The sequence below is a fragment of the Scardinius erythrophthalmus genome, assembly GCF_964197995.2.
Source record: "Scardinius erythrophthalmus genome assembly, chromosome: 14".
Classification (NCBI taxonomy): Eukaryota; Metazoa; Chordata; class Actinopteri; order Cypriniformes; family Leuciscidae; genus Scardinius; species Scardinius erythrophthalmus.
This window is the reverse complement of record NC_138234.1, coordinates 20,462,198-20,487,085: the sequence shown is the minus strand read 5'-3', so window position 1 is coordinate 20,487,085 and position 24,888 is coordinate 20,462,198. Positions and strand designations below refer to the sequence as shown.

The following is a 24,888-nucleotide window of genomic DNA, read 5'->3' as shown; positions in this document are numbered from 1 at the left end:
TCTTATCTCCCGCCGAATGCCTGCACTTCCCAGAGTACAGAGCATTCTGCACTTAAAAGTATGCACTCAACAAATACATCGACAGTTCAGAGGGGAGGTAAAATAAATGTCTCTCTGTGTGCATGTTTGGGGTTGAGTGAGTTCAGCCTATGTGCATGTTAGTGTTGGAAAAGCTACTTTACAGCTGCAGCTTGATAAGCTGTTTGTAAAGTGAAGAAGTTAAACTATTTTTAAGCTACTCTTTTAAGGAAGTAATTGGCTAACAAAATTAGAACTAAAGCTAGGCTACTAAAGCGGCACAAAGCAAAGAGGGTTTTCCCATTTTCCCCTTCAGAGTGCCAACTTGAATTGACATAAAACTGATCAAAGGCCTGTTCACAATGAAGATTTAGTTTTAAAAATCATTCTAAGTTTAAAAGAATAGCAGAGTCCACACCACAACTAACAATGTTTTTAGTGATTAATGAACGATAAAAACATTGACATAATAAGAATCCATCCTGCTTTAAAAAGTTCAAGCATTTAAAGCAGCAGATAACAAAACATTCACAAAATGTTATTGTGTGTTGGTGTGGACACTAATCAAACAATTATCAATTTTGTAAGGAAAAATGTATGTCAATGATTTTTTTTGACTGAGGAACTATTTTATTTGTATAATTGCCAAATAGATCATAACTTGTATTGAACCTAGAACATTAAGCAATTTAAGCACTTTTTAGCATTCTACCTGCATTAAATCAATTCCTAGCATGTTTTTGTCCATTGGCCGAATTTACAAAGTGCACTTTGTGTCGTACTTGTCCGTTAAACTACTTCCATGATGGGGCATTGCCCAATTACATGACACACATTCGTACTTCCCTTCCTCCTTAAAGCTCAGCAGGGCAGGCGTGAGTAAGTAATGTTGAATGAACGCCAAAGCACATTACGTCTTTTCCTTACAACAGTGCCTAAGGGAGGCCAACAAAGACAGGGCACACTGGAGTGGGTATGCAGATGCCAAACATCTGTGCATGGCTATGACGTCATATGATGACACGCGCAGCAGACGTCAGAGAGCCGTTTGTCTGGAGCACAGGTGTTTTTGGACTTCTCTTCTCAGAATGTTCATCCAGGTGTTATGGATAGTGAATCATCCGTTTGGCAGTTGAGTATGTCTGAGGTACATGCCAAACATGTCTCGCAGTTTTACCACCTTGATGCTAAAGTTGTGGTTTTTGGCGTGGCGGGAATTCAAGCATTCGTTTACTTAAAAATGTGTAAAATGAGAACTTATGACAGAAAATAGATCCTATTTAGAAGAAACTAAACTACACTTTTTATTGTAATTCTTATAATGCCTAATGGAAGGGCAAGTGTCCAGTAGCTGTTAAGAAAGCCAGTTGGAAAAGAGTGTTACATTCTGCACTTCAGCTCTAGTTTTCAGTGCCAAAACAGTTAAATCCAACGGTTTCGCCATTTAGCACTTTGGGACTCAACGACTTTAAATCAAGTGTGTGCAATTGATTTACGTCAGACTTGATTGAACAAGGCAGTAAGAGGAATAGAAAGAGACTTTGTTTGCTTTCTAATGAAGGTATGATTAACACTTGAATTTTTAGTCTTTGATTTTGAAGATATGTTTATTCATTTGTTTGTTTTATATTTTACGTGGTTTCTGAGTGTTGCTATGGGGTAGCAAATGTGTTCTGAGTGGGGTTTTGCAAAGTCAAAACAGTCCACCTTCAAGTTTCTGTAGTATTCGTGTCATTGAATAGTCCCTCTAATATAGGCCTATGAGATTTTTGGGCCTTTTTATTGTCCGAAAAGTACAAATGATATGGGATCATGTATAATCAGTGGTCAGTATAATTTTTTTATTTATTTTACCTGTATATGATTTTAAAGCTTTCGCTAAGAAAAATGTACAAAATGATCTGCCTAGCAACAAGATAAACATTGCAATAATGTAACAGTATTAAAAATGTATGAGCAAGATTAATAAATGGCGTAAAAGTATTGCTCATTGTTAGATCAGATTGTTACAGATTTTTTTCCGACTACAACTGATAACTGAGATGCAGTATGGCACCAGTTACGTTTTTTTTAAATGATAGTATCTCTAGTTTTTGTTCTGGTTGAGAGGTTTTAATAAGCGTTGTCATGGACGACTGTGAATATTAAGAATGTCAGACCTCCAAATGCTGTGATTGACCGATAAGAATCGAGGATTCCAGAGAGCCACGTAATAAGAAAAATAATAGCTCCTCTCCTAAGAACTTCAGAGCTTTAGCAAACATTCTGGCAAGGTTCAGTCAATAGTTATTTACAAATGTTCCTACAGTAACGTTACTAGAACGTTCGTTCAAAGGTATCTGTTTTTTTTATAATGTTCTCAAAACGTTAAAGCACACGTTATGTATAATCATTCATGGAACGTTTTTCTGAAACTCACTTAAATGTTATTTCTTGTTTCATGATGTTCTCATAATGTTTGCAAAATGATAAAATGGAGTGTTAAAACATTTAAATATTTGATGTTCAGAGAACATTCAGAAATAATGTTTTCAGAACTTAATGGGAATGTTCGCAAAACGCTCTTAGAACATATGTTGTTGGCTCGGTTTAGCACTAACGGGGTTAAATCTGGATGCAGGGCCTACAGTATCTGCTCACCTCTCCATCCCTTCGTCCTCTAAAAAAAAACAATATGCACCACTCCAAATAAGGAGAAGTACTTTTGACTGTTTGGTCCAGGCCATTCCTTCTCACAAGTGGTTAGATAGGCAGATGGGTGGGGGAGTGAGGGGGGTGTTTTAGATTTTGGTTGGGTTATGTAGAGCGATCCAGCATTGCTGGCAGCTCTTGGTTGCAGGCAGCATCAGCTGCATTCTTCTCCTCTCCTAAATCTCCTCGCATCCATTAGTCTGACCACACTTTCGGCTGAAGGACCGAGAACTGCACTTCGTAGCTCGTAGCTCCCTTGAATTTCATATTCGACCCAGACACTAGATCAACCTGCAATCATGGAGGCCATCAAGAAGAAGATGCAGATGCTCAAACTGGACAAGGAGAACGCCATCGACCGGGCAGAGCAGGCCGAGACCGAACAGAAAGCTGCAGAGGAGAAATGCAAGCAGGTAAGAATCAACAAATGCAGGTAGGAATCCAGATTGGTTAAAAGTTAAAATGAAAAGGTCCCAACAAAAGTGTTGGCATAGGCTGAAACTTGACGATTGTAATCAAGGAGAAGTTTGCCAAGACCTCATACTTGAAAACCAAGTATGCATTTGAGCTGCAATTCTGGGTTCTTTCGCAGCACTGGCTACTTATTTTGCGCAATTATGTAGGAATCCTACAAAAAAATCAGTAACAATCTGACCTAACAATGAACAATACTTTTACGCCATTTATTAAGCTTGTATACTCTAATACATTATTAACATTACATGTTTGCATGTTAACACGAGTTGAAGTTACAATGTACATTATTTATAATTTAACATTAATCATTAATAATAAACTGTAGGCTAAAAGATTGCGAATTATATTATATAAAATATATTTATTTTATTGACCAATTGGTTTGTTTGTTTTAAACGTACACACTTGGAAAACATATTGCTCTTTGTAAACAGACAGATACCTTAGTAAATTAATATTAGCTAAAAATCAATCCATGTCTTCCACCATCCAGAACACCTAAGGTTATAAATGGGCAAGAGAGGTCAGGCTGTCTGGAATCCCAGTAGATTAACAGATCCTCTCTTTAACACAAGAACCCAGCCAAACTGATAGCCATAGATAGCAAAGTGTTTGTGAGTGTTTATCTCACTTACTGGCATATGACAGCTTACCTCAGACTAAAATTAGTTATCTGCTGTCCACTAAAGAGAGTAGGCCTATGATATAATGTGGGTGACCAAATCCATTTTTTATATCTATTCATTTCTTAAAATGTACACATTATTTTGTGATAAAATAGTTGAACATATTAGGGGTAATATTATAGAAGTTGATAGTATTCTTAAAATTACCATATCCAGTGTTGGAGAAAGTTACTTTTAAAAGTAACTTGTTACAATATTGCGTTACTCCCTTAAAAAGGTATTTTTTTCTCACCTTGGCTGGGCTTGCTTGTTTGTTTTTTAATAACAGAAAAAATAAAAGTACTACTCTAAAGGCCTTTTGGCACCAAAAGTGAAGTGATTAAAAATTCATGTCTGTACAGTAGAGGTCAATAAATTAGTAAACAATGTAACTTGCTTTACTTATTTGAAAATGTAACTGTTAAAGTATTGCGTTACTTACTTTACTCATTACTTTTCAAAAGTAATCGGATTACGTAACTTAAGTTACTTGTAACGCATTACCCCAACATTGACCATACCAGAAAGATTTTTATCTTTACTTATTTGAAAAAGTAACTCAGATATTTTGTTGTAAATGTAAAAGTAATGCGTTACTTTAAAAAAGTAATCGGATTACGTAATTTAAGTTACTTGTTATGTGTTACCCCCAACACTGATCATACCAGAAAGTTTTTTATCTTTACTTATTTGAAAAGGTAACTCATATATTGTTGTAAATGTAAAAGTAATGCATTACTTTACTCGTTACTTTAAAAAAGTAATCGGATTAAGTAACTTAAGTTACTTGTTATGTGTAACAACACTGACCATACCAGAAATAATTTTTTATGGACATTTGGGATATTTCCTTAAATTATGCTAAATTGTGCTATGTTTACTCACTCTCCCTCATAAAGCTGGATGATGAGCTGGTCGGCTTGCAGAAAAAGCTCAAACAAACCGAAGATGAGCTGGACAAGTACTCAGAGGCCCTGAAGGACGCCCAGGAGAAACTCGAACTGTCTGAGAAAAAAGCTGCTGACGTAAGTGATGCACAGGTTTCAATAAAACAGACTCAGACGATAAACAACTTGAGTCATTCAGGCTTTGTTATGATGCTTTCACTTCCTGTCAACCCAGCCGGTCAATTTCAGGGTCACGGCACCATTTCACAGTGCTTCAATTGGGGATTTATAGGGCAATAAAAAGCTTTACCTCAATAAAAAACATGTCAACACAAGAATCTTTTAAAATACCTCTTTCCTCAGGTGTACTTCTGTAATGCCTTGAAGAGAACACATTGCTCATTAAAGAGATAATTTTAAGGTTTATACGCACAAATGGGCTACTTTTAAGTTTAAATGACTCAAAGCGCAGTGCGTTCCACCTGTAAGAACGTGTTTGGCCTTGGGACGAGTGAGAAAATTGTTGTAATTACACCTGCATTGTTCTGAAGGGGTCCATCCTGTCCGTCTCTCAGATAAGCTCAGGTTACTCCACACAATGTGACCTCGAAGGAAATGACTGCATAGTTTGAGAAGGAAGCCGAGGAGGGGCAAATCGGTTGTTTGTGAATCCTTAATGATTCCAGCATGGGGGTAAATCCATTTGAGAAAGAGAGATGTTCTTCATGTGGTCACTGACCTCAAAATACTTTTATAGGACACACCGTGACATCAAACTTTATTCAATAAGTGCAGTACAAATGAGTAAGATTCATTTCCTGTAGAATGTTCTGAGAGGCTGGAACTGGGGATACAAGCACATCTTCGAGTTCTTTGGAGCGTTGCCCTGAAAATGTGTTTCAGAGAAGCCACATGTCATGCATTAGAGGAAACTGTAAACTAATTATATATCTGCATTCACAACGCCAAAGAAGTAGGTAAGATAAGTTCACCAACTTTTGTAAGGCCTGTAACTGATAAGTCGGGGGAACAGCAGGGGAGACTGGGACTTCGGTTGCAGTGTAAAAGCTCAGGAATCCCAAGAATGCAGCGAAAGCAAACACAGAGGGCCACACTCCTGTGACTAATGAAATCAATGCTCCCAGATCGCTGGCTCGTCTTTAGAACAAAAGCACACTTTTGTGGAAAGTGTGTGACAGAAGAAGTGGTGTGTAACGTCAAGATTTGAGGTTTTAATTGCGGGGGTTGTAAATGAAAACTTGTGTGTAATTGCAGCGACCAATTTGTAAGTGAAATCAACAACCTGCAGTGAGAGTGCTTTACGCTTTTCAACTAATCTGAATTTAAAATTTTAATGTTTTGAATAAAAAACTAAATCTAGTTAAATAGAGGGAAACGTTGTCATGTTTACAGTGTGTATCCCAAAATTTTTTTCCTTAAAAGAAGTGAAATGGACATACTGTTAAAAAAATGTTTCGTCAGGTAACGTAAAAATCTAAAACTGCATAGTTTTATTCAAAAATATTATTTTATATGATTAAATTAACCTAAAAAGATTAAGTTACAATAGCGGAAGTGTTATTTCTACCTAATCTAAACCTTAAAGGTGAGTGTTTCTTGAATAAGGCTGTCTCAGAAAACTCCCAAGAACTTATATAAAGTTAATAACTTAATTAAATGATAGCTAAACAGCTCAAATAAAGGTGTACAACATGAAAACTGCAATTGTACTTCTTATTTTTTATTTGACCCATCAGCTACTGTAAAAACAGTCTCGAAACGTCTGAAATTAAGAAATTGTGGTTCATTTAAAATATAGTTGCATGTAAAATTTCTGTTTAAAATGTTTTTACAGTGTAGCATAAAGTCATTAAAATATTTAAAATAAAAACTATTAACAAAAAAGTCAAGATTAAAAAACAATAAAAATAAGACTATTAACGACAAGCTCTAAGAGTACGTTTTTGAATAAATTTTGACAAGAGAAAGAAGTGATTAACATAAAATGAGCCTGAATTGTGACTCAGTGGTTGCCCCGCCCACAATGACGTCACGGGGACTTCACTTTTCCAGTGTTACATTGAAACTTTTCTGCAGAAGTTCTGCCTCCTTACATTCTCTCACATTCCAATGACTCCATGAGACAGAAGTAACCTCCTGCGAAGACTTTTTTTTTGTTCATTGAACCGTTTTGTATTGATCCGGACTGGGAAGAATTTGGATTGCACATTTTGTGTCGTTTTCACTCCTTTTTTTTCTTCTTCTTTACACTGGCCATCCAACTACAGCGCCATTCCGTTATTTTTTTAAATCCCATATTCGGGATTATAAATATTTTTAGGCTTTTCAATTTTGAAGTATTTATTTTTTTATAGTTTTTTGAGTTTTTTTGTTGTTGTATTTGCACATCGTTTCATTTTTCCTGACCAAAGTCGCGGCTCGTTTTGTTTTCTAGTTGTAAATATAATATAATAAAGTATCTAAAATGACAGGTGTGACTTCTTTGGACGCAGTGAAGAGAAAGATCCAGACTTTGCAGCAGCAGGCGGATGACGCAGAAGACCGAGCTTTGGTTCTTCAGCGCGAGCTGGACAATGAGCGCGAGCTCCGGGAGAAAGTGAGACAAATCTTCATATTTCTTTGTTCTTACTTACCGTCTTTACACTTTCCGGATTCTTGTACGCGTTACCTCTGTAAACTGTTCCAAAAAAGCTCCCGGGCTCCGCTGAAGACTATAATTGTATGTTTAGGTGAACAGTGAGACCTGGATGCAGACGTGAGGTTGTGGAATGAAAGGCGTTGGTCCAAAGGGACAGTCCGACCCCAAAATCTGCCTTTGGGCAGTTGTTAGGCCTCACTGTTTTCTCATACAGGTTTATTACACTTCCACCCCGTTATTTTAGTCTTAAAATCATTTTAATTTACATAAATAACTATTTATTTGTTTTAACTAACAATTGCTACATTTGAGTATATTTTTACGAAGAATTGCGTTATTTACCTACTTAGTATTTTCTAATTTCCCTAGGTTGGGCTTTTATAATTCTTAAAAATTTAAAGATTTACTTAAAGATTATCTACATTAAAAATATCTATATTTTTTGGTCACATCTTTTGTCACATCAGCTTATTTTTAATATATAATTTAGGCTATATAACATTTTTTATTTCAATGAACTCAAAATTTTAAGGCAACCACGTTTTAAAACGAAGCTTTTGTAAAACCAACAGTAGCCTATGTTTTACAGTATCTATCTATCTGTCTATCTATCTATCTATCTATCTATCTATCTATCTATCTATCTATCTATCTATCTATCTATCTATCTATCTATCTATCTATCTATCTATCTATCTATCTATCTATCTATCTATCTATCTGTCTGTCTGTCTGTCTGTCTGTCTGTCTGTCTATCTGTTAATGAGATATGTCTTATATCCTAATCTGACTCTTAAAATTGACTTTCTTTGGTATAATCGAATGTATTCAGCCATAAAAACTTCAATCCAACAGGACAGTAAAACAAAGTAAAAATAGTTATTGCAGTAATAGGAGTGATTTCTACCTAATATGTTGGTGTAATGGGGTCAAATAGTATTTTTTAGTTAATTTAGATGGCAAAATGTTGCATGTGAGGACATTTTTCCTTGATACCAAGATGCTTAAGGAAGCCCCCCTCCCTCACAGTCCTTGGAGGATTCAGATGCTCCATTTTATACAATTTTCTGAGTCATCCCTTGTGAAGCCCTTAATTGTCAAGCTGTTGTAAGGAATTCGGCCAGAAACCTACAGTCTGTTTCTCCTCATTTGAACTCCTGTTTTTGCGCAACCGATGAATAATTGTTTGTGGATCTTTCTTAGAAGTTAGAAATGTGATTTTGTTGCATTCAAGAACGACCCAAAGGATGTCCCATCCTGAGCTCCCAAAGGAACTGAGTCAGGATGTTGTCTCTTGCTCCACATTGGAGTTTCCTGTGGTCCTTCTTCATACTCAAATGACCATGCAGATATGCAGGAAGCTGGCACTGCTTAAGAAAAGTCCTGTTCTTCTAGTGTTTGTAGATCAATAGTGTGTCTTTGTCTAGGATCTGTTGCCTTTTACATTTAATGGAGACATGTTAGGGAGGTCCATGGTCCCATCATTCCTCTAAATCAACTCCCTTCTTTCTCTCTTAGGGTTTTGCTTTGAGTCAGACACTTCTAATACAAATTTTGCTGACTTTACTTTCATAAGTGGGAGTTTTCCCACTCTCAGTGTGACAGAATGCTGCTGGACTTGGTCATGAGTCATGACGTGACCAATGACCTCTCCATGATGGTCATAATTTATGTAAGGCATAATTCACAGTGGGGTTAAAAGTCAAGAACATGACTACGAACATATGTGAAGCCTGTACAAAGACCATTAGGAAATTGGTAAATAAGTAAAGGAAGATAAAGAAATGCTCCTCACATTTGCATCGACTGCTTCCCATGGTGTTGAAAATGATATCAAGACCTTTTTTGCATATCTTTTCAAAGTTTAGTTACACAAGTGGTTGCTTACTTCACAATACTCCTACAGTCTTCTGCTTTTCTTTGCATTAGTTTAGAAATAGCTAATAATTTTGCATCTCCAGCTCTCTCTTTGACTGTTTTACCAGTAAGCCACTTTCTAATATTAACTTGTATTGACTGAAAAGGAGCCTGTACTTCATTTCCACTGTTCGTTTTCATCTGATAGGCCTTATTTTCATAATATCAGTCCATAAAAAGGTAATTACATTGATAGTGTTCGTCTCAAGTGTTTGCTCAATGTCACGTACGATAGTACTGGGCTTCAGGAAGTCGACAGCAGAAGTCCCATGTGATTCCCCCACACTTCAACCCTAAACGTATAATTGGACATGGACGTCACTGCGTCTCTAACAAGATCTGAGTGTATTATGGTGTAAATAGGCCTGGGAATCCATAGATCTGGGAATGTCGCCGTCTCATATCACACATATGCGTGTTTGGGTTTGTCTTGTACGCGATAAAATGTTCAAGGCTGCGTCCAGACGCTTCTCGATAACATATGACTTTATTTTTATTTTTTGTGCTATTCTTCAGCCTTTAAAACTTTTTGGCATTTCACCACTAGCATTCTCCAGAGCTTGTTTTACCATATATGGCTAAAGCAACCAGGGAGCGCAGTGACTAAGGAAAGGGCACGGCTCATGAGGGAGTATCCTGACCCTGAACTGAATGAGCATGTTGGGAGGGGAGAGGATGTGGAGTGTGTCCATTTCCTGTGCATTTTTCTCCTCCCCTCTCTGGCTCTCTTTTATTCGAAAGGGGGTTAACTTCCTACTCCCGTGATGTGTTGGTGAAATATGTGTGAATAAATGCTCATTTGACCCCTTCTTCAAATGATGTCAATCTTGAATAGCGTATTCATTGGCGTTTTGTGAGATATAGTCATATTGTAAGATACAAACTCACACATTGCAAAATATAAAGTCGTATTTTGAGATATAAAGTCGCAGTTATGAGGAAAAAAGTCACAATAGCTTGAAATCAAACATTATATTTCATAATTATGACTTTATTTCTTGTAATTGTGAGATATAAAGTTAGATTTTAAGATATAAAGTCACTGACAGTTCCAAGACAGCAACTGTAGTGTTGGCCCAGATCCGGCCCACATCTGGTACACGTGGAATCCACACGTACCAGATGTGGGCCGGATCCAGGCCGACACTATGTTGCTTTCTGAGTTGGTTTGAACAAGATATTAAAGGGATAGCTCAACCCAAAAATGAATTCTGTCATTTACTCACCCTCATCTTCCAAATCTTTATAAACTTCTTTCTTCTGTTGAACACAAAAGAAGATATTTTGAAGAATGTTGGTAACCAGACCCCATTGACTTCCATAGTATGAAAAAAGAAATACTATGGAAGTCAAGGGGGCCATCAACTGTTTAGTTACCAACATTCTTCAAATATCTTCTTTAATGTTCATCAGAAGAAAGAAACAACTTGAGGGTGAGTAAATGATGGCTTTTTGTGTGAACTATCCCTTAAAATCACATTGTGAGATATAAATATATGACAGTTGATTTGGACAAGTTGGCATTATGAGAATATAATTCGCAATTATGAAAAGAAAAACATTATGTTATGAGTCAGAGGCCTATACTATGATCTATTACATTCATTTTTGTGTTTGATAAAGATCTTTTCATTCCATCCAGTAGCAAACCAGCTACAAAAAAGCTTAAAGTATATATAAGCTAAGCTTATATGTAGTGAGGTACATCAGCCATGATCTGTTTACTGCTATTCATGCCATAGGAAGCAGTAGAAATCCGTAAATACCAGCCGCTCTGACTCAAAACAAAGATGTGATTAGAAAATGGACGATATGCTCTCTTTGTCTTTTCCCCGATGCCTCTTAAAGTTTAAACCCAGATACAGTTTCCTGGCAGCGAGATTTTCCTAGCGTTCTGAGAGAACTGGGCGCTTGCTCAGTTGAAGCGTCTGCAGTGCGAGAGCCACTGTGATATTTGTCATAATTATAGTTGCAATTATCAGTGCAGTAAGTGGGTTGGTTTGGCTGTGAGGTCTCTTTAAAACCGAAAAATGTCACAGAGGAACCATTGTGCTCATTATGAGGCCAATCTTTGTTTGAATCACAACGGGAGGTAGTGGTCGTAAAGGGCATACAAATGTTTTTTCTTTTGCAGTTGATTGTGCTTTGAGCAAAAACTGATGAAAATGGCATCATTGGGAGAATCCCCAAAGACCTGAAAAAACACCAGAGCGTTATTTTATATCATAAATGTACATTACTGCTACATTTAAAGTCGGTATATAATTGTATATAAGTAACCTTTGACCTTTTCTTTGACAGGCTGAGGGTGATGTGGCGGGCCTGAACCGCAGAATTCAGCTGGTGGAGGAGGAACTGGATCGGGCTCAGGAGAGGCTGGGAACTGCACTGCAGAAACTGGAAGAGGCGGAGAAAGCAGCAGACGAGAGCGAGAGGTCAATGGAAACCATTAATTTATGAATAATGATGGAAGGAATGAATTGCTGTGCTGTGGGTGAAAACTACATGGCTTCTGTGGACCAAACACCTTTTTCTCGTTGGAAAACAATCCACAAAATATTTACGAAATTCATTTTCAAGAAAGATTTTGGTTGGAAAGGGTTTTACCCATGGAAGCAGACTTACCCACCTTTTATTATTTAATATATAAATACTTTAATATATAAATACATACACTGTAAAACATATGATCAATTAGTTATGACAACATGTTTTTGCATTGCTTTAACTCATCAAAATAAGTTAAGCAATTTTCAACTTTTTTATGTTATACAAGATTCAACAAATTTAATTTTTTAATGTAATTTAAGTTGAAATGACTTAAACATCCAAGTTTATTGTACTTAAAAATTTAAGGTAGCAACTTATTTTTTTTACACTGTATTAAGAACCAATGATATTCATATTAAGCTTGAGCAAACAGGAAATTCGTGATTTTCCATACATTTTCATAAATTCAATGCTTGGAAATCACCCTTATGTTGAAGATTCCATGAATTGGTCAAACCAGTTGACAAATAGTTTTGAATATTCATCTGTCTAAATCAAAAATCAAAACCTTATTCAAGGTGGTGGAAATTCATTGGTCAATTCTCATTTCCAGATTTCAGGACCATTTTGATTATGAAATAAAGATCTTGCGTTAGCAAATTTGTTGATCTGCATTAACTGAAGAGGTCATCAATAGCCGCGTTTCCATTAAAGATTTTTTCTAAATATCGATAAAAAACTATTGCGAAATGACGACGTTTCCATTAACCAATGTTACGCGACTAAAACGTCATTTTTTCCTCTTGCGAGAAGTCATTCCAAAAATCATGGCAACGGACGTTGGTAAGTTTATATATATATATCACAGCCACGTACCGCACTAGACATTATTATTATTAATGGAAGGAGACGTAGGCGTGTTATCCAAGCATTAATGGCAAGGAAAGACCCTTATACTGTGTCTGTGAGCGGCACATATGAAGTGTTTCTGGGTTTTTCTCACTCATTTCTGCTCCGAGGTCTTGATTGTGGCATTTCTTTGAGGTTTAGAATCCAGTATTTCTGTCATTCTTTTGTCTTTTATGAATTCAATAAAGAACTCCGTCTCGTACTCTGTCCAAACACACCGCGCCTTCTAAGTCAGGTGACTGTAAATGCGCAAAAACTGTTTCCATTGCAGTTTTGCGAAATATTTCTTTTTCGAATTGCCTGAAAAACCACCTCATGCGAGCGTAAAAACTTTTTTGCGATAAATGGGAGTTTTTGCGAAATCGACGTGTTTCCATTGAGCGTATTTTCAATTCGCAATTTCAATTTGCGCAATTTGAAGGGTAATGGAAACGAGGCTAATGATGTCTCGCTCACCGCTTGTTTCACCTCCAGAGGCATGAAGGTAATTGAGAACCGCGCCATGAAGGACGAAGAGAAGATGGAGATCCAGGAGATGCAGCTGAAAGAGGCTAAACACATCGCAGAGGAGGCCGACCGCAAATACGAAGAGGTGAGGTACAAGCGCCTAGAGGAACACCACTTCCAGATGTTTGACATTTGAAGCTCTTCATTTGAACACCATCTTTGCTACAGGTGGCCCGTAAACTGGTGATTCTCGAGGGCGAACTGGAGCGAGCCGAGGAGAGAGCCGAAGTCGCGGAATGGTATCGTCTACCTATTCTCACGCTTTAAATAGACTAGAATGTGAATGTTTGTGGCTTGACCAGTTAAAACATTGTTTTCTGCTCAAATACCTCCAGCAAAGCTAGTGATTTGGAGGAGGAATTGAAAAACGTTACCAACAACCTTAAATCCCTAGAGGCTCAGGCAGAGAAAGTAAGTCAACATCCCTCTTTTATCTCTTAATATCACAATTTCAGACCTCTATAATAATCATCACTCAACTTCAAAGCCTGATAGTCGCTTTGAAACTGAAACATGGTAATTTATGGACTTAAAGTTCTGACAGCACAATAGATCTGAGAATTTTATTCAATGTTGACAGAAAGTGAAATGGATTTGCTGTATCTGTCTTTGTTTGCGTGTTTCAGTACTCAGAAAAAGAAGACAAGTATGAAGAGGAAATCAAAGTTCTTAGTGACAAGCTGAAGGAGGTAAAGAAGTCAACAAATGAGACAAGGTCAAAGATAAGCTGCCCTTTCTCATTCCTTCAACTTCCTTTTTGTGTTCATCAGGCCGAGACCCGTGCTGAGTTTGCCGAGAGGTCAGTGACCAAACTGGAGAAATCTATCGATGACCTGGAAGGTATGAACACATTCATTCGTTCTATGGGTTTAATCTGTCTGTTAACTGAGTTTTCTGTAAAGCCAAAAGCTCAACTCTTTTGCAATATTGGGGGAGCTGAACATAGAGGTTCTGTTTCATAGAGGTACATTTTCCAGAAAAGCGTGTAGCTGTTTTCAAAACACTGTTGCTCTACCAGAATTGAGCAATGACCTAAATACTGTGGTAGCCATGTAGAATGACAGAGTTGATTCATTTGTGTGAATCGGTTTGTTTGAATGATTTGTTGTAGTGAATCACTTCATTCAATTGGTTCAGTGAACTTGTTCTAAAATATTCACAGTAGCTGTTTTCAAAACACTGTAGCTTTTCAAGGAATTCGATATTTTCTCCAAGGTAAGTGCGGAGGTTAGCGCGGGGAAAAAACATTGGTAAAGATGATTTAGTTAACTGGTTAGACTAGTCATTTGTTCAATAATGAATCGTTTCTCCAATAATTAGTGTGTATAGCATGACAAAAAGCTGGGAAAGTTGATTCATCTCAGTGAATCGGTTGATTCAGATGGCTCGTTTGAGCAAATCGTTTCATTCACTCAGAATCAACTATTTTTGAGTGGTCTGTTTTATTGAATTGCTTCGTTCAGAAAAAAATACCTGGTTCAAACTAGATTTGATTTGTTTGGAGAGTTCATTGTAGTGAATCACTTCATTCAGATGACACAAACTAGCTACAAAACTAGATTTAATTGGTTTGGGTGGTTCATTTTAGAGAATTGCTTCATTCTGATGGAATGAACTGGTTCAAAAACTAGATTTGATTGGTTTGGAGAATTAATTTTAGTGAATTGCTTCATTCAGATGACACAAACTTGCTCCAAAACTAGATTTGATTGGCTTGAGTGGTTGATTTTAGCGAATTGCTTCGTTCTGATGGAATTAACTGGTTCAAAAACTAGATTTGATTAGTTTGTAGAGTTCATTTTAGTGAATCATTTCGTTCAGATGACACAAACTAGCTACAAAACCAGATTTGATTGGCTTGGGTGGTTGATTTTAACGAATTGCTTCGTTCTGATGGAATGAACTGGTTCAAAAACTAGATTTGATTAGTTTGTTTGGTTTATTTTAGCAAATTGCTTTGTTCTGATGAAATGAACTGGTTCAAACTAATTTGCTGATTCGTGAATCATCATTCAATTCAGAGAGCACAATTTTTTTTGTCTTCCGACTTTTATACTGTCATCCTAATAGAAAGAAAATACGTTAATACTGAAAAAAGATAAATTTCTTCTTAAATAGACTTAATATACATAGCAATTGCTTCTTAGTAACCTATGTAACTTTTCACAAAGGTCATTTTTGACCATAGTTTGACTTGGCAAGCATCAATAGACTAAACTGTTCTTATGAACACATCAGTGAAGGTAAGGAAGTGGCTCAATGAACTTTTTTCCTTCAGAAATGACAGTGGTGAAGCAGGACACATTAAAAAGTCCTGAGTAGATGGGGTTTTACAGGTCACAGGCGGGCCGTCCTCCCTGTCTATGTAACGGCCATAAAATCTTTTGGAACACATAACACCATATTGTTTTAGAGCCATTTTGTCAGTTCCAGCAGGCTCATGTTTCAAACGCTTGAACCCCTTCACTGGAAGATGATATATTCGACTGACTCAGTATATAGAATTGGTTTAACCAAGCCTGGTTTTCCTTCTGTCCCAAGAGAAATGAAGTATGTCTGTTCCCGACAGCGCCGGTCAGCCCTTTACGAGACTGAACTCTGCATTTGCTTAATAAAAGTAGTATATATGAATAGGAAAAGTAACTAGGGAGCATATCTTCTTTGGGCCGGATGGAAATTTTTGTTTTGAACACGATTCGCTTATAGATTTTTACTGGTAGAACATGACCTCTGTGAGTTTCATGTTTAGTCTTCCATTAACTTCTTGTCTTTCTCTTTTTCATTTGGTTTCTGTCCATTGCTGCTTCTCATCCTTCACTTTCCTGCTTTTCCTGCCGATCTTCAGATGAACTCTATGCTCAGAAGCTGAAGTATAAAGCCATCTCTGAGGAGCTGGACCATGCTCTCAATGACATGACCTCCCTGTAGATCCATCTCTGTCCCGCTCTGATGCATCTCCTGCTTTCTCAAATTTCTTTGCCACTTTCTTCATGTGTGCTTCATTTTCTCCAGTGTGTCTTCGCTAGTCTCAATAAAACACCCTTGTTTCATCTCAGACTCTCAATCTTCTGTTGTCATTGATAATGTTTCATTATGAAGATTGGTAAGAGTTCCTAAATTCATGAAATTCCTGGTAATATCAGAGCATTTTGATAGTAGTTTTTAGACTTAGATGAATTATTTGACTTAAATGTATGATTTTTAAAAAAAATATTATCCATTAATCTGGAATGACTGGATCATTGAATTTCATTTAGTCAAAAAGTGTCAGAACTTTTGGGAAATTTGGTAATTTTACACAAAATATGCTCAATAATTCTCAGCTCAGATCTTATAGTGCAGTTTAGAAGAAAAATAAATTAAACTTAGAAGAAAATGTATGTAAAATCTTCTGTGCAACATACATTAAATATTATTCGTTTTATTAAATATATTGAATATGATAAAATGTGTTAAATGATATATATTAGAATATATTAAATATTCGTCAGTTTTCTATACTCTTTTCTTTTATATATATTCTGATGTCCACAAAGGTGAGGTTACATTTCAGTTTTGTCTGATTTTATGCTTGTACCTGTATTTATATCATATTTTAAAAATATGTAATACAATACTAATCTTCACAGTTGGAAGATTCTTCTATAATCATACACATAAATGCAATCGTAATTAATATTATTACTGACACACTGACCAAGTGCAAGTAAATTAAATGGTGATATTTCTTCTTATAACACTGTGTGGTTGTAGATGAACTCTACACTGTAAATAAAATTAAACGATCAATAAGATATGAAAACATGTTTTACATTGCTTTAACATCAAAATAAGCAATTTTCAATATTTTTTTTAAAGTTATACAAGATTCAACTATTTTTTTAATCAGTTTAATGTAATTTAAGTTGAAACGACTTAATCATCCAAGTTGATTGTACTTAAAAATTTAAGGCAGCAACTTTTTTTTTACAGTGAAGACCACAAAACTAGTGCACTAAACTGTATTTTCACATAGTATATATGCTTATTAAACAGTCACAACATCTGACTAATTTTTTTATTTTTACTTACAGAAAAATTATCTTCTGCAAAAGAAGAAAACCTCGGAATGCATCAAGTGCTGGATCAGACACTTCAGGAGCTGAACAGCTTATAAGAGAGACGATGAGGGAGAACGACGTCCATTTTTACAACATTCCACAAATACTCTCCTTAATTTCAACTCGCTAGCTATTGAGCCCTATTTTCTCACAGAAAAAAAAAAAAAATAATAATTTAAATTTTGGTCTGAGGCAGGTATTTCTTTTTTCGCTATTATGGCTCGACATCGCTGCTTTCAAAAGTTAGCCAAACAACCTGAGGTGCTAATTTTCCCACTGAAACAACGTTATTACCTTATGACATACCACATGAACAGTGAATATGCTAATGTGCTCTGCAGAAATTCACTTGGAGTTTTGATAATAATGTAAATGAAGACGTTGATGAGGGCGTTTTCAATGCAGTGTTTCTCATAAGTACATCATGAGCTCCACCTACTGGCCACAGGATGCACTGCAGTACATTACTCCATTGAAAATGCGATGGTGTTTTACCATGGAATGTCAAAGTGCCTGGGTATTTTTGTGGAACCACCACGAAATGGGACCAAACAAAGACCAAAGAAATATTATCTCTTCCCTAGACATTTCTGTTGTCGCTTTTTTTCTGTCAAATGACCATTTCAAAATGCCTCAAACGCTTCTTTTCCATTTTCTGTGTAATAAATTTTTATAAAAAGTCTGTTTGTGGGGTAGACGTTTGATTATTTCCCAGAATAGTACAATTAGATGAATAATTGATCCTCATTTTATGGATTTTACAGCTATAAATGATGCCTTAGTATTTTTTATTTTTTGCATATACCGAGTTTGTGAGAAACATCTCACACAAAAGTGACACTTTCTGTAAATGCCTATCAGTAGCTTATATCAACCATACACAAAACTAAGAACAACAATGACATTTGTATCGTCCAGAACGTTTATAATGTGAATCTTCACTGTAAAAAATGATTTGCATGCTTTATCACAACATTTTGTTTTGGTTTTTTGTCAAAACAATTTAGATCATTTATGTGGTTCAGATAACATAATATTTTGAGTTTCTGTTGATTAAACCATCTCCTCCTTTTTTTTATATCAATGAACTTAACATTTTAAGGCAACCAGGTTAAACCAACAATAATGTTTTACAGTGTTCCAATCCCACCACAGCTTCGCTCATGCATATTAATTACGTTATGTGACGTTTGTCGAGCAGACCTACCTGATTCGCTCAAAGGGAAGAGCGCTGGAAGTCTTGTCTAATGAATATTAATGACGTTATGTGACGTTTATGGAGCAGGCCTACCTGATTTGCTGAATGGTAAGTGCGGCTAGCCTCATGAATATTAATTAGCATGTCGGTCCAGGAAGTTAAACGGCGCGTAATTAATATTTATTATTTAAAGTCATACGTCACAGTGCACACAAATCAAAAGTAGGCTACTCGTTTGTAAACTCATTATATATTTAACCAGAGACCGATTGATGACTTAAAGTACAGAGCTGTAGATTTTTCATATAGTTAATGGTCTGACATAGTGACGGCTGTACTTTGTTTTTAAACCACACCCCACACAACAGTTTTTAAACAGGTGAGGTCACGTCAACTGTCGTCACTGTACGTGTGCCTCGGCAGGTGAGTGTGTTATGAAAAAAAATACATTTTACGTATTATTCTTTTTAATAGTGACAGACAGGCATTTTAAATAACATATAGCCTATTTGACACCTTTCATGTCAAATAGCCTATGTTACTACTGTAATAGCCTATCGAAATATATGCAAATAAGTGCGCTAAGAGAAATTGAACATACTTATTTTTGGTGTAAAATCCACTTTAAACAAGTTTGGTAATTGAATTGTCAGTAATCACGCGTTTGTGAGTCATTACGACGAAAAATATCAATCTGCTAATCGATATTGTGTGGACTAGCCTATTCTAAACACTTACTGTACGTGATGTGTTTATATTTATTTAATTTACTTGAACAGTTAATCCTTCAGGGGTATCATTATTATAATTTAAATTTTCAGCCTTTTGTTCACACTTTTTTCTTTATTCTTTAACTCTCTGGACAGTTCAACTATACTAATACTAACTAATTCAGATACTGAAAACATGTTCATCATAGAAGTGGTCATTAAAGTCACTGTCTGAATGAGTTTTACTTTATTTTTAAGCATTTTAACACATCAGAAAAGTGAGTGTCATTGACCTAAATTGTAAATTTTTCCATCAAATGATTTGTTCCTTTAGGACACTGGATGTCATGGCTGTGCCTTTACCATGCGACAGCAGTGATGCAGCGTTTGCCTGGTTCACAGAATTCCATCGCAGCAGCATTTTGAAGAATGGAATTGTTCCAGAATGGTTCCACGGCATAATATCCAGGAAGTAATGGACTGAACACTATATTATGTTACAAAAATAAGCAGACAGACTGTGTAATATGTGCTTGAATGATGTGTTATCATGAACATGAGAGCAAAAAATCAGGTCGGGTAAAACCAGTCAGATAAAACAGTTCTGTATTGTAGGGTTGCGGAGGATGAGTTGAAGTGCAAGCCTCCTGGTTACTTCCTCATTCGTGTTAGCGAGAGCAGAGTGGGTTATACATTATCTTATCGGTAAGTCTGTGTCAATGTGGCCATTGTTGTCAGTTATGAATCCTTACAATAAGGAAGTTTGACTCGCATTACTGTACACAAATAAGTCCACTGATCAAACATGTATTCACTAAAGGTCATCTATAAATATCTTTCTCCTAGAGCTGAAGATCGCTGCAGACACTTCATGATTGACGTCTTGCCAGATAACCAGTTTATTATAGTGGGAGAAACTGCGCACTATCGTTCCCTCCATGACTTGGTGGCCTTCCATCGCAGAAGCCCCATTTTACCCTACAACGAACTGCTGACTGTGGCTTGTGAACAGGTATAGAGTTACACTTGCAATGTTGTGTGTTACACCACAAACAAGTTATGGTCATCTATCAAGATCAACCAATCTAGTTAGAGCATGGACCACTTTTCATCTTTTAATAGAAAAAAATGGTATCAATGTTACGTATTAAAATATGCGTGTGTAAGTTTTGCACCTTTTCAGTGTTAAATAGTAAAAATTGCTGTTTACCCAATCAACAACTTAACAGAGCAAGGAGACAATGTTTATTTCCATCATCAACAATAACTGTAATCTTTGTTTCAACATGATTCATTTGTGTGCAGGGTGGCAATAACTACGCTGAGTTGTTTTTTCCTCGAAAGAAAGAGGTAAACGCCGGACAGGTTGAATGGATAAATTCTCCGTCAAAAGCACATACGCCTCATTCGGATATCTCAGAACACAACGCGACTTCGGCGCTCCAAACCAATGGGCCTGCGCTACCTTCAAGTCCTTCTGCGAGACTGTATCCAAGCTTGGAGACAGAATTGACCACTTTGAATCTACAGAGCATGGTAATACAACATCATTATATAATGTCCTTGAGGTTAAAATGACAATATATTTTATTTATAATAATTATGAATTTAAGGCTTAGTTCACCCAAAAATAAAAATGATCCCATAATTTACTCACCCTCAAGCCATCCTAGGTGTATATGACTTTCTTCTTTCAGTGAAACAGAATCAGAGTTATATTAAAACATATTCTGGCTCTTCCAAGCTTTATAATGGAAGTGAATGGTATCTTAGAAGATTTAGAAGCTCAAAAAAACACATCCATCCATCATAAAAGTAACCCATTTGACTCCAGGGGGTAATAAAGGCCTTCTTAAAGGGATAGTTCACTTTGAAATTAAATTTTGGTATGTTTTAGCTTACCTCAAGGGCATCCAAGATGTAGGTGTCTTTTTTTCCGCAGTAGTTTAAATTTTTATATTTTTAGGTCAAACCGTTCTTGTCTGACAGTCATGTCATGCAGGTCTATGGTCACTGTCTCAAAGAGCATGCACAGAGTCCAAATTAAACAATTCCCCATCGTAAGTACACATTGATGGCCTAAGACACGAAACGAGCAGTTTGTGTGAGAAAACGAACAGTATTTATATCGTTTTTACCTCTTGTAACACAGCCACGTCCAAGTGATCTGAGGGCGTGGCGCTTCCTGCTGTGTGACGTATACGCAGACTGGTGCATAGATATATACACTAGAGGTCGCCTTGGGTACGGCAGTTCATTGGAACGAATGTCTTTAATGTGACATCTATTGTATATATATATATCTATGCACCAGTCTGCGTACACGTCACACAGCAGGAAGCGCGCGCGCGCCCTCAGATCACTTGGACGTGGCTGTGTTACAAGAGGTAAAAACGATATAAATACTGTTCGTTTTCTCACACAAACCGCTCGTTTCGTGTCTTAGGCCATCACTGTGTACGTACCATGGGGAATTGTTTTAATTTGGACTCTGTGCATGCTCTTTGAGACAGTGACCATAGACCTGCATTATACGACTGACAGACAAGAACGGTTTGACCTAAAATATCAAAATTGAAACTACTGCGGAAAAAAGTTTCACTGCGGAAAATTTAATTTCAAAGTGAACTATCCCTTTAACTGAAGCGATGCGTTTTTGTAAGAAAGATATCCGTATTTATAACTTTATAAACTATAATCACTGGCTTCTGGTAATGGCCTATTGTGAGTCTAGTTCCAGCAGAAGAGTGACCTCTGACCGTAGCTTTTCTTACAAAACAACATCGCTTCACTTCAGAAGGCCTTTATTAATCCCCTAGAGCCGTATTATTACTTTTATGATGGATGGATGTGCTTTTTTGGGCTTCAAAAAAACCTTAGATTGTGTTTGGCTGAAAGAAGAAAGTCATATACACAGGATCATTTTCATTTTTGGGTGAACTAACCCTTTAAAGTAACAGGTTGTCCAGCTAGCATTTGTCACATATCACATATTTTATTAATCTTCATAAATTAAACTTAAACCCTCAAAATTCAACATTTAAAATATGTTTTCAAATTGGACATTGTTGCCATGGAAAAGGTACTTTAAAACCCTTTAGCGGGCTCTTCTCCGTAGTGTGCCCTGTCGTATTTCGTATTATAAAATTGACTGCACTTTTTTAAGATTCAAATGTTTTTCTAATCTTGACAAAACACATCGTAGGAAAGTTCTGAGACTCAAGGTTCCATATTTGTTGACTGTTTTGTGATAGAAGTGACAGAAATGTATTCATTTGTGACAGGAGAACGCATACAAATTTAAAGGCACACTATGCAGTTTCCGTTTTTCTCAAAACAGCGACCCCTAGAGTTGCGGTGGAGTACTTGTATTTAAAGGGTAACTAAACCCTAAACCAACTTTTTTAAGTTAATGCTCTGTAAGAATGGAGCTTTATTAGTGCTGTTCACTGATTCAAGTAATTTTTTTAATATTTGTGTTTAAAGTGTTTTAATTTTACAAAATATGGTGTAAAAACGTCTCAGTGCTACCCTCTTCAGGTTGAACAGTGGCTACTGCAGTTGAATTTTCCTATTGGAAGTTGTGGTACACTCTGACGTCAGAGGGTACCAGTTAACCACGCCCTAGCCTACAGAAAGATACATCTCAGATGCACGCCCCCTCTCCACTGGGCTCTGCCTACTTTTCCAGCATTTTTCAAATATTGCCAGTGGGTGGAGTCAAGCTCTGACCAGGGGTTTAGTTACCCTTTAAAGTTACTGTCATAAATACCACTCACGCAGAGCCATCTCTGCACTCTTCCGACCGCGCTTTTTTCGTTTTCTTCGTTGACTCTGCCATGATTCACGTCTGAAATGCATGCTAGTGTCTTCCATAGAGGCTGCTTCATATGTTGTTGATGTAAGTGACGTTGTGCCGTAAAGCAAGTCGTGATTCTCACGAGATTTGGTGGGGCGCCACCTCTCAAACCTGCATTGCTGGGTTTGCCAGCGGCGCCCGAGTTCGTTTACCATCGAAATGATTTTGAAGCTGTTATATTTAGGTACAAATCTTGCATAGTGTGCCTTTAAATCAAAATTCAGTGGAATGTATGTGTCACCCGGTGGCTATTTTTGGTATAGCATCTTTAGAGTAGGTAAACTTTAATTCTATTACTTAGAGAATTCATTCTGTATTTAAATTTTTACATTTTTATTTTTTGAAGTGCAATAATCAGCAATTACTGATTTATCAGCAAATATTATATTATTCAGCAAAAATCTGCTGAGTGTCTGTATTCCATCATTCATGAATTACAACCGTTTATGTTTGGATAGTGCATTTTCACATCTATGTTCAGTTAACAGGCTAATGGCTAATAATACTTTTTTTTTATTTCAGGATCAGCCAACAAAGCCTGTTCCAAAGCCTAGAACAGTATTTACTTCCAAAACTCTTGACACGCCACCACAGTTACCGCCCAGAATGTGCTTGCCAAGTCGCCCGCAAGCAACCGCGGAGGCCGACAGATCGCAAGGGTTGACGTCGGAAAGCCCTGACAGACATCAAATCGCAGCCAGCTCACCCATTGAAGGCCGTACCCAACAGAAAAACCAACAACATTTGAAACCTATGGTCTTGAGTCTGGCGCAAATAAAAAAAAAGCTTAAAAAGAAGCACTCTAAAGATCACATGTATGAGGAAATCCCCAAAGATGCGTGTCAGGAGGATCCGACTCTTCCTGCTTCGGACAGCAGTACCATGAACCCTAAACAACTGGCGGAAAATGAATATCAGGAGTTATCTGAATGTCATTCACCTGACGGCATTGTAGAATTACCATATGAGTACCTAAATCCACCTCCTTTTGCACCTGGGTACTAGATAAAAGCATAAAGATGGGTGTATTTATTTAGAGTTGTACTGCCATTGAATAGCGTGACAACATATGTCTCTTTGTTGTGATGTTCTTTTTCATTATACATTTCAATGTCTGAAACAACGTGTTCCAAACAGAGGTTTGTCATCTGGAAAAACTTGTCTGACACTGTAAAATATTTGAATATAACAATAACAATGACAGAATGTGTTGTGCCCATGGGCATGAATTTCAATATAGCCTTCCAGATTGTACTTCCTAAAATCTAGCACTTTACATATTGGGAGATTTAAAAAATAAAAACACTGTAAATATTTGCTTTTTACTGCAGTTAATCATTCTCTAAGTATATGATCAATAAATTATGACAACATATGTTTTTACATTGCTTTAACTCATAAAAATAAGTTAAGCAATTTTCAACTTTCAATTTTTTTTTAATATAGTCAGTTTAATGTTATTTAAGTTGAAATTACTTAAATATCCAAGTTGATTGTACTTAAAAATTTAAGGCAGCAACTTTTTTTACAATGTTGAAATACCAGGGGCGTCACTAGGCCCTTTTTAGGGGGGCTTCAGCCCCCCTAAACTTCTGCCCAGCCCCCCTAAAAAATATTTGATTAATACATTTTTGATCGCTTCAGTCCCCTTTTAAAAAAACTCATTTGAAACGGCGGAAAGCTGCGTCAAGTTTCGGCTCCTCCCCTTATCTGAGACTGCTCGGATTTAGCGCATTTTTCAATCTGCAGGGGCGCCGAGCAGAGCGAACATCAGAGAGTAGGCTACAAGGTGTGTCGTGAT

At 36.7% G+C, this 24,888-nt stretch overlaps 2 protein-coding genes across 5 annotated transcripts; both read left to right on the top strand.

The window, feature by feature from the left end:
• Positions 1 to 64: 64 nt before the first annotated feature.
• tpm4a (tropomyosin 4a) lies at positions 65 to 18,002 on the top strand. 4 transcript variants are annotated; one of them, XM_081383996.1, is made up of 9 exons: positions 65 to 3,122; positions 4,751 to 4,876; positions 11,616 to 11,749; positions 13,188 to 13,305; positions 13,389 to 13,459; positions 13,556 to 13,631; positions 13,847 to 13,909; positions 13,991 to 14,060; positions 16,066 to 16,646. In XM_081383996.1, the coding sequence occupies exons 1-9, from the start codon at positions 3,009 to 3,011 to the stop codon at positions 16,146 to 16,148; spliced, it is 855 nt and encodes a 284-aa protein (XP_081240122.1). In that variant the 5' UTR covers positions 65 to 3,008; the 3' UTR covers positions 16,149 to 16,646. The 4 variants fall into 4 exon arrangements, with proteins under 4 accessions (XP_081240122.1, XP_081240123.1, XP_081240124.1 ...); XM_081383997.1 differs by lacking the exon at positions 16,066 to 16,646 and adding an exon at positions 17,294 to 18,002 and having other exon boundaries at positions 1,388 to 3,122; XM_081383998.1 differs by lacking the exons at positions 65 to 3,122; positions 4,751 to 4,876; positions 16,066 to 16,646 and adding exons at positions 6,805 to 7,355; positions 17,294 to 18,002.
• Positions 18,003 to 18,700: 698 nt separating this feature from the next.
• On the top strand, positions 18,701 to 24,462 carry hsh2d (hematopoietic SH2 domain containing). The gene is made up of 6 exons (XM_081385644.1): positions 18,701 to 18,941; positions 19,563 to 19,700; positions 19,844 to 19,933; positions 20,075 to 20,240; positions 20,534 to 20,764; positions 23,610 to 24,462. The coding sequence occupies exons 2-6, from the start codon at positions 19,576 to 19,578 to the stop codon at positions 24,090 to 24,092; spliced, it is 1,095 nt and encodes a 364-aa protein (XP_081241770.1). The 5' UTR covers positions 18,701 to 18,941; positions 19,563 to 19,575; the 3' UTR covers positions 24,093 to 24,462.
• Positions 24,463 to 24,888: the final 426 nt, after the last annotated feature.

Coding starts and splice junctions, on each gene's coding strand:
- tpm4a (XM_081383997.1), top strand. CDS start 3,009: ATGGAGGCCATCAAGAAGAAGATGCAGATGCTCAAACTGGACAAGGAG. Junction 13,460..13,555: donor AGAGCCGAAGTCGCGGAATG/GTATCGTCTACC, acceptor AAATACCTCCAG/CAAAGCTAGTGATTTGGAGG. Junction 13,910..13,990: donor TTAGTGACAAGCTGAAGGAG/GTAAAGAAGTCA, acceptor TGTGTTCATCAG/GCCGAGACCCGTGCTGAGTT.
- hsh2d (XM_081385644.1), top strand. CDS start 19,576: ATGGCTGTGCCTTTACCATGCGACAGCAGTGATGCAGCGTTTGCCTGG. Junction 19,701..19,843: donor CACGGCATAATATCCAGGAA/GTAATGGACTGA, acceptor TCTGTATTGTAG/GGTTGCGGAGGATGAGTTGA. Junction 20,241..20,533: donor TGACTGTGGCTTGTGAACAG/GTATAGAGTTAC, acceptor ATTTGTGTGCAG/GGTGGCAATAACTACGCTGA.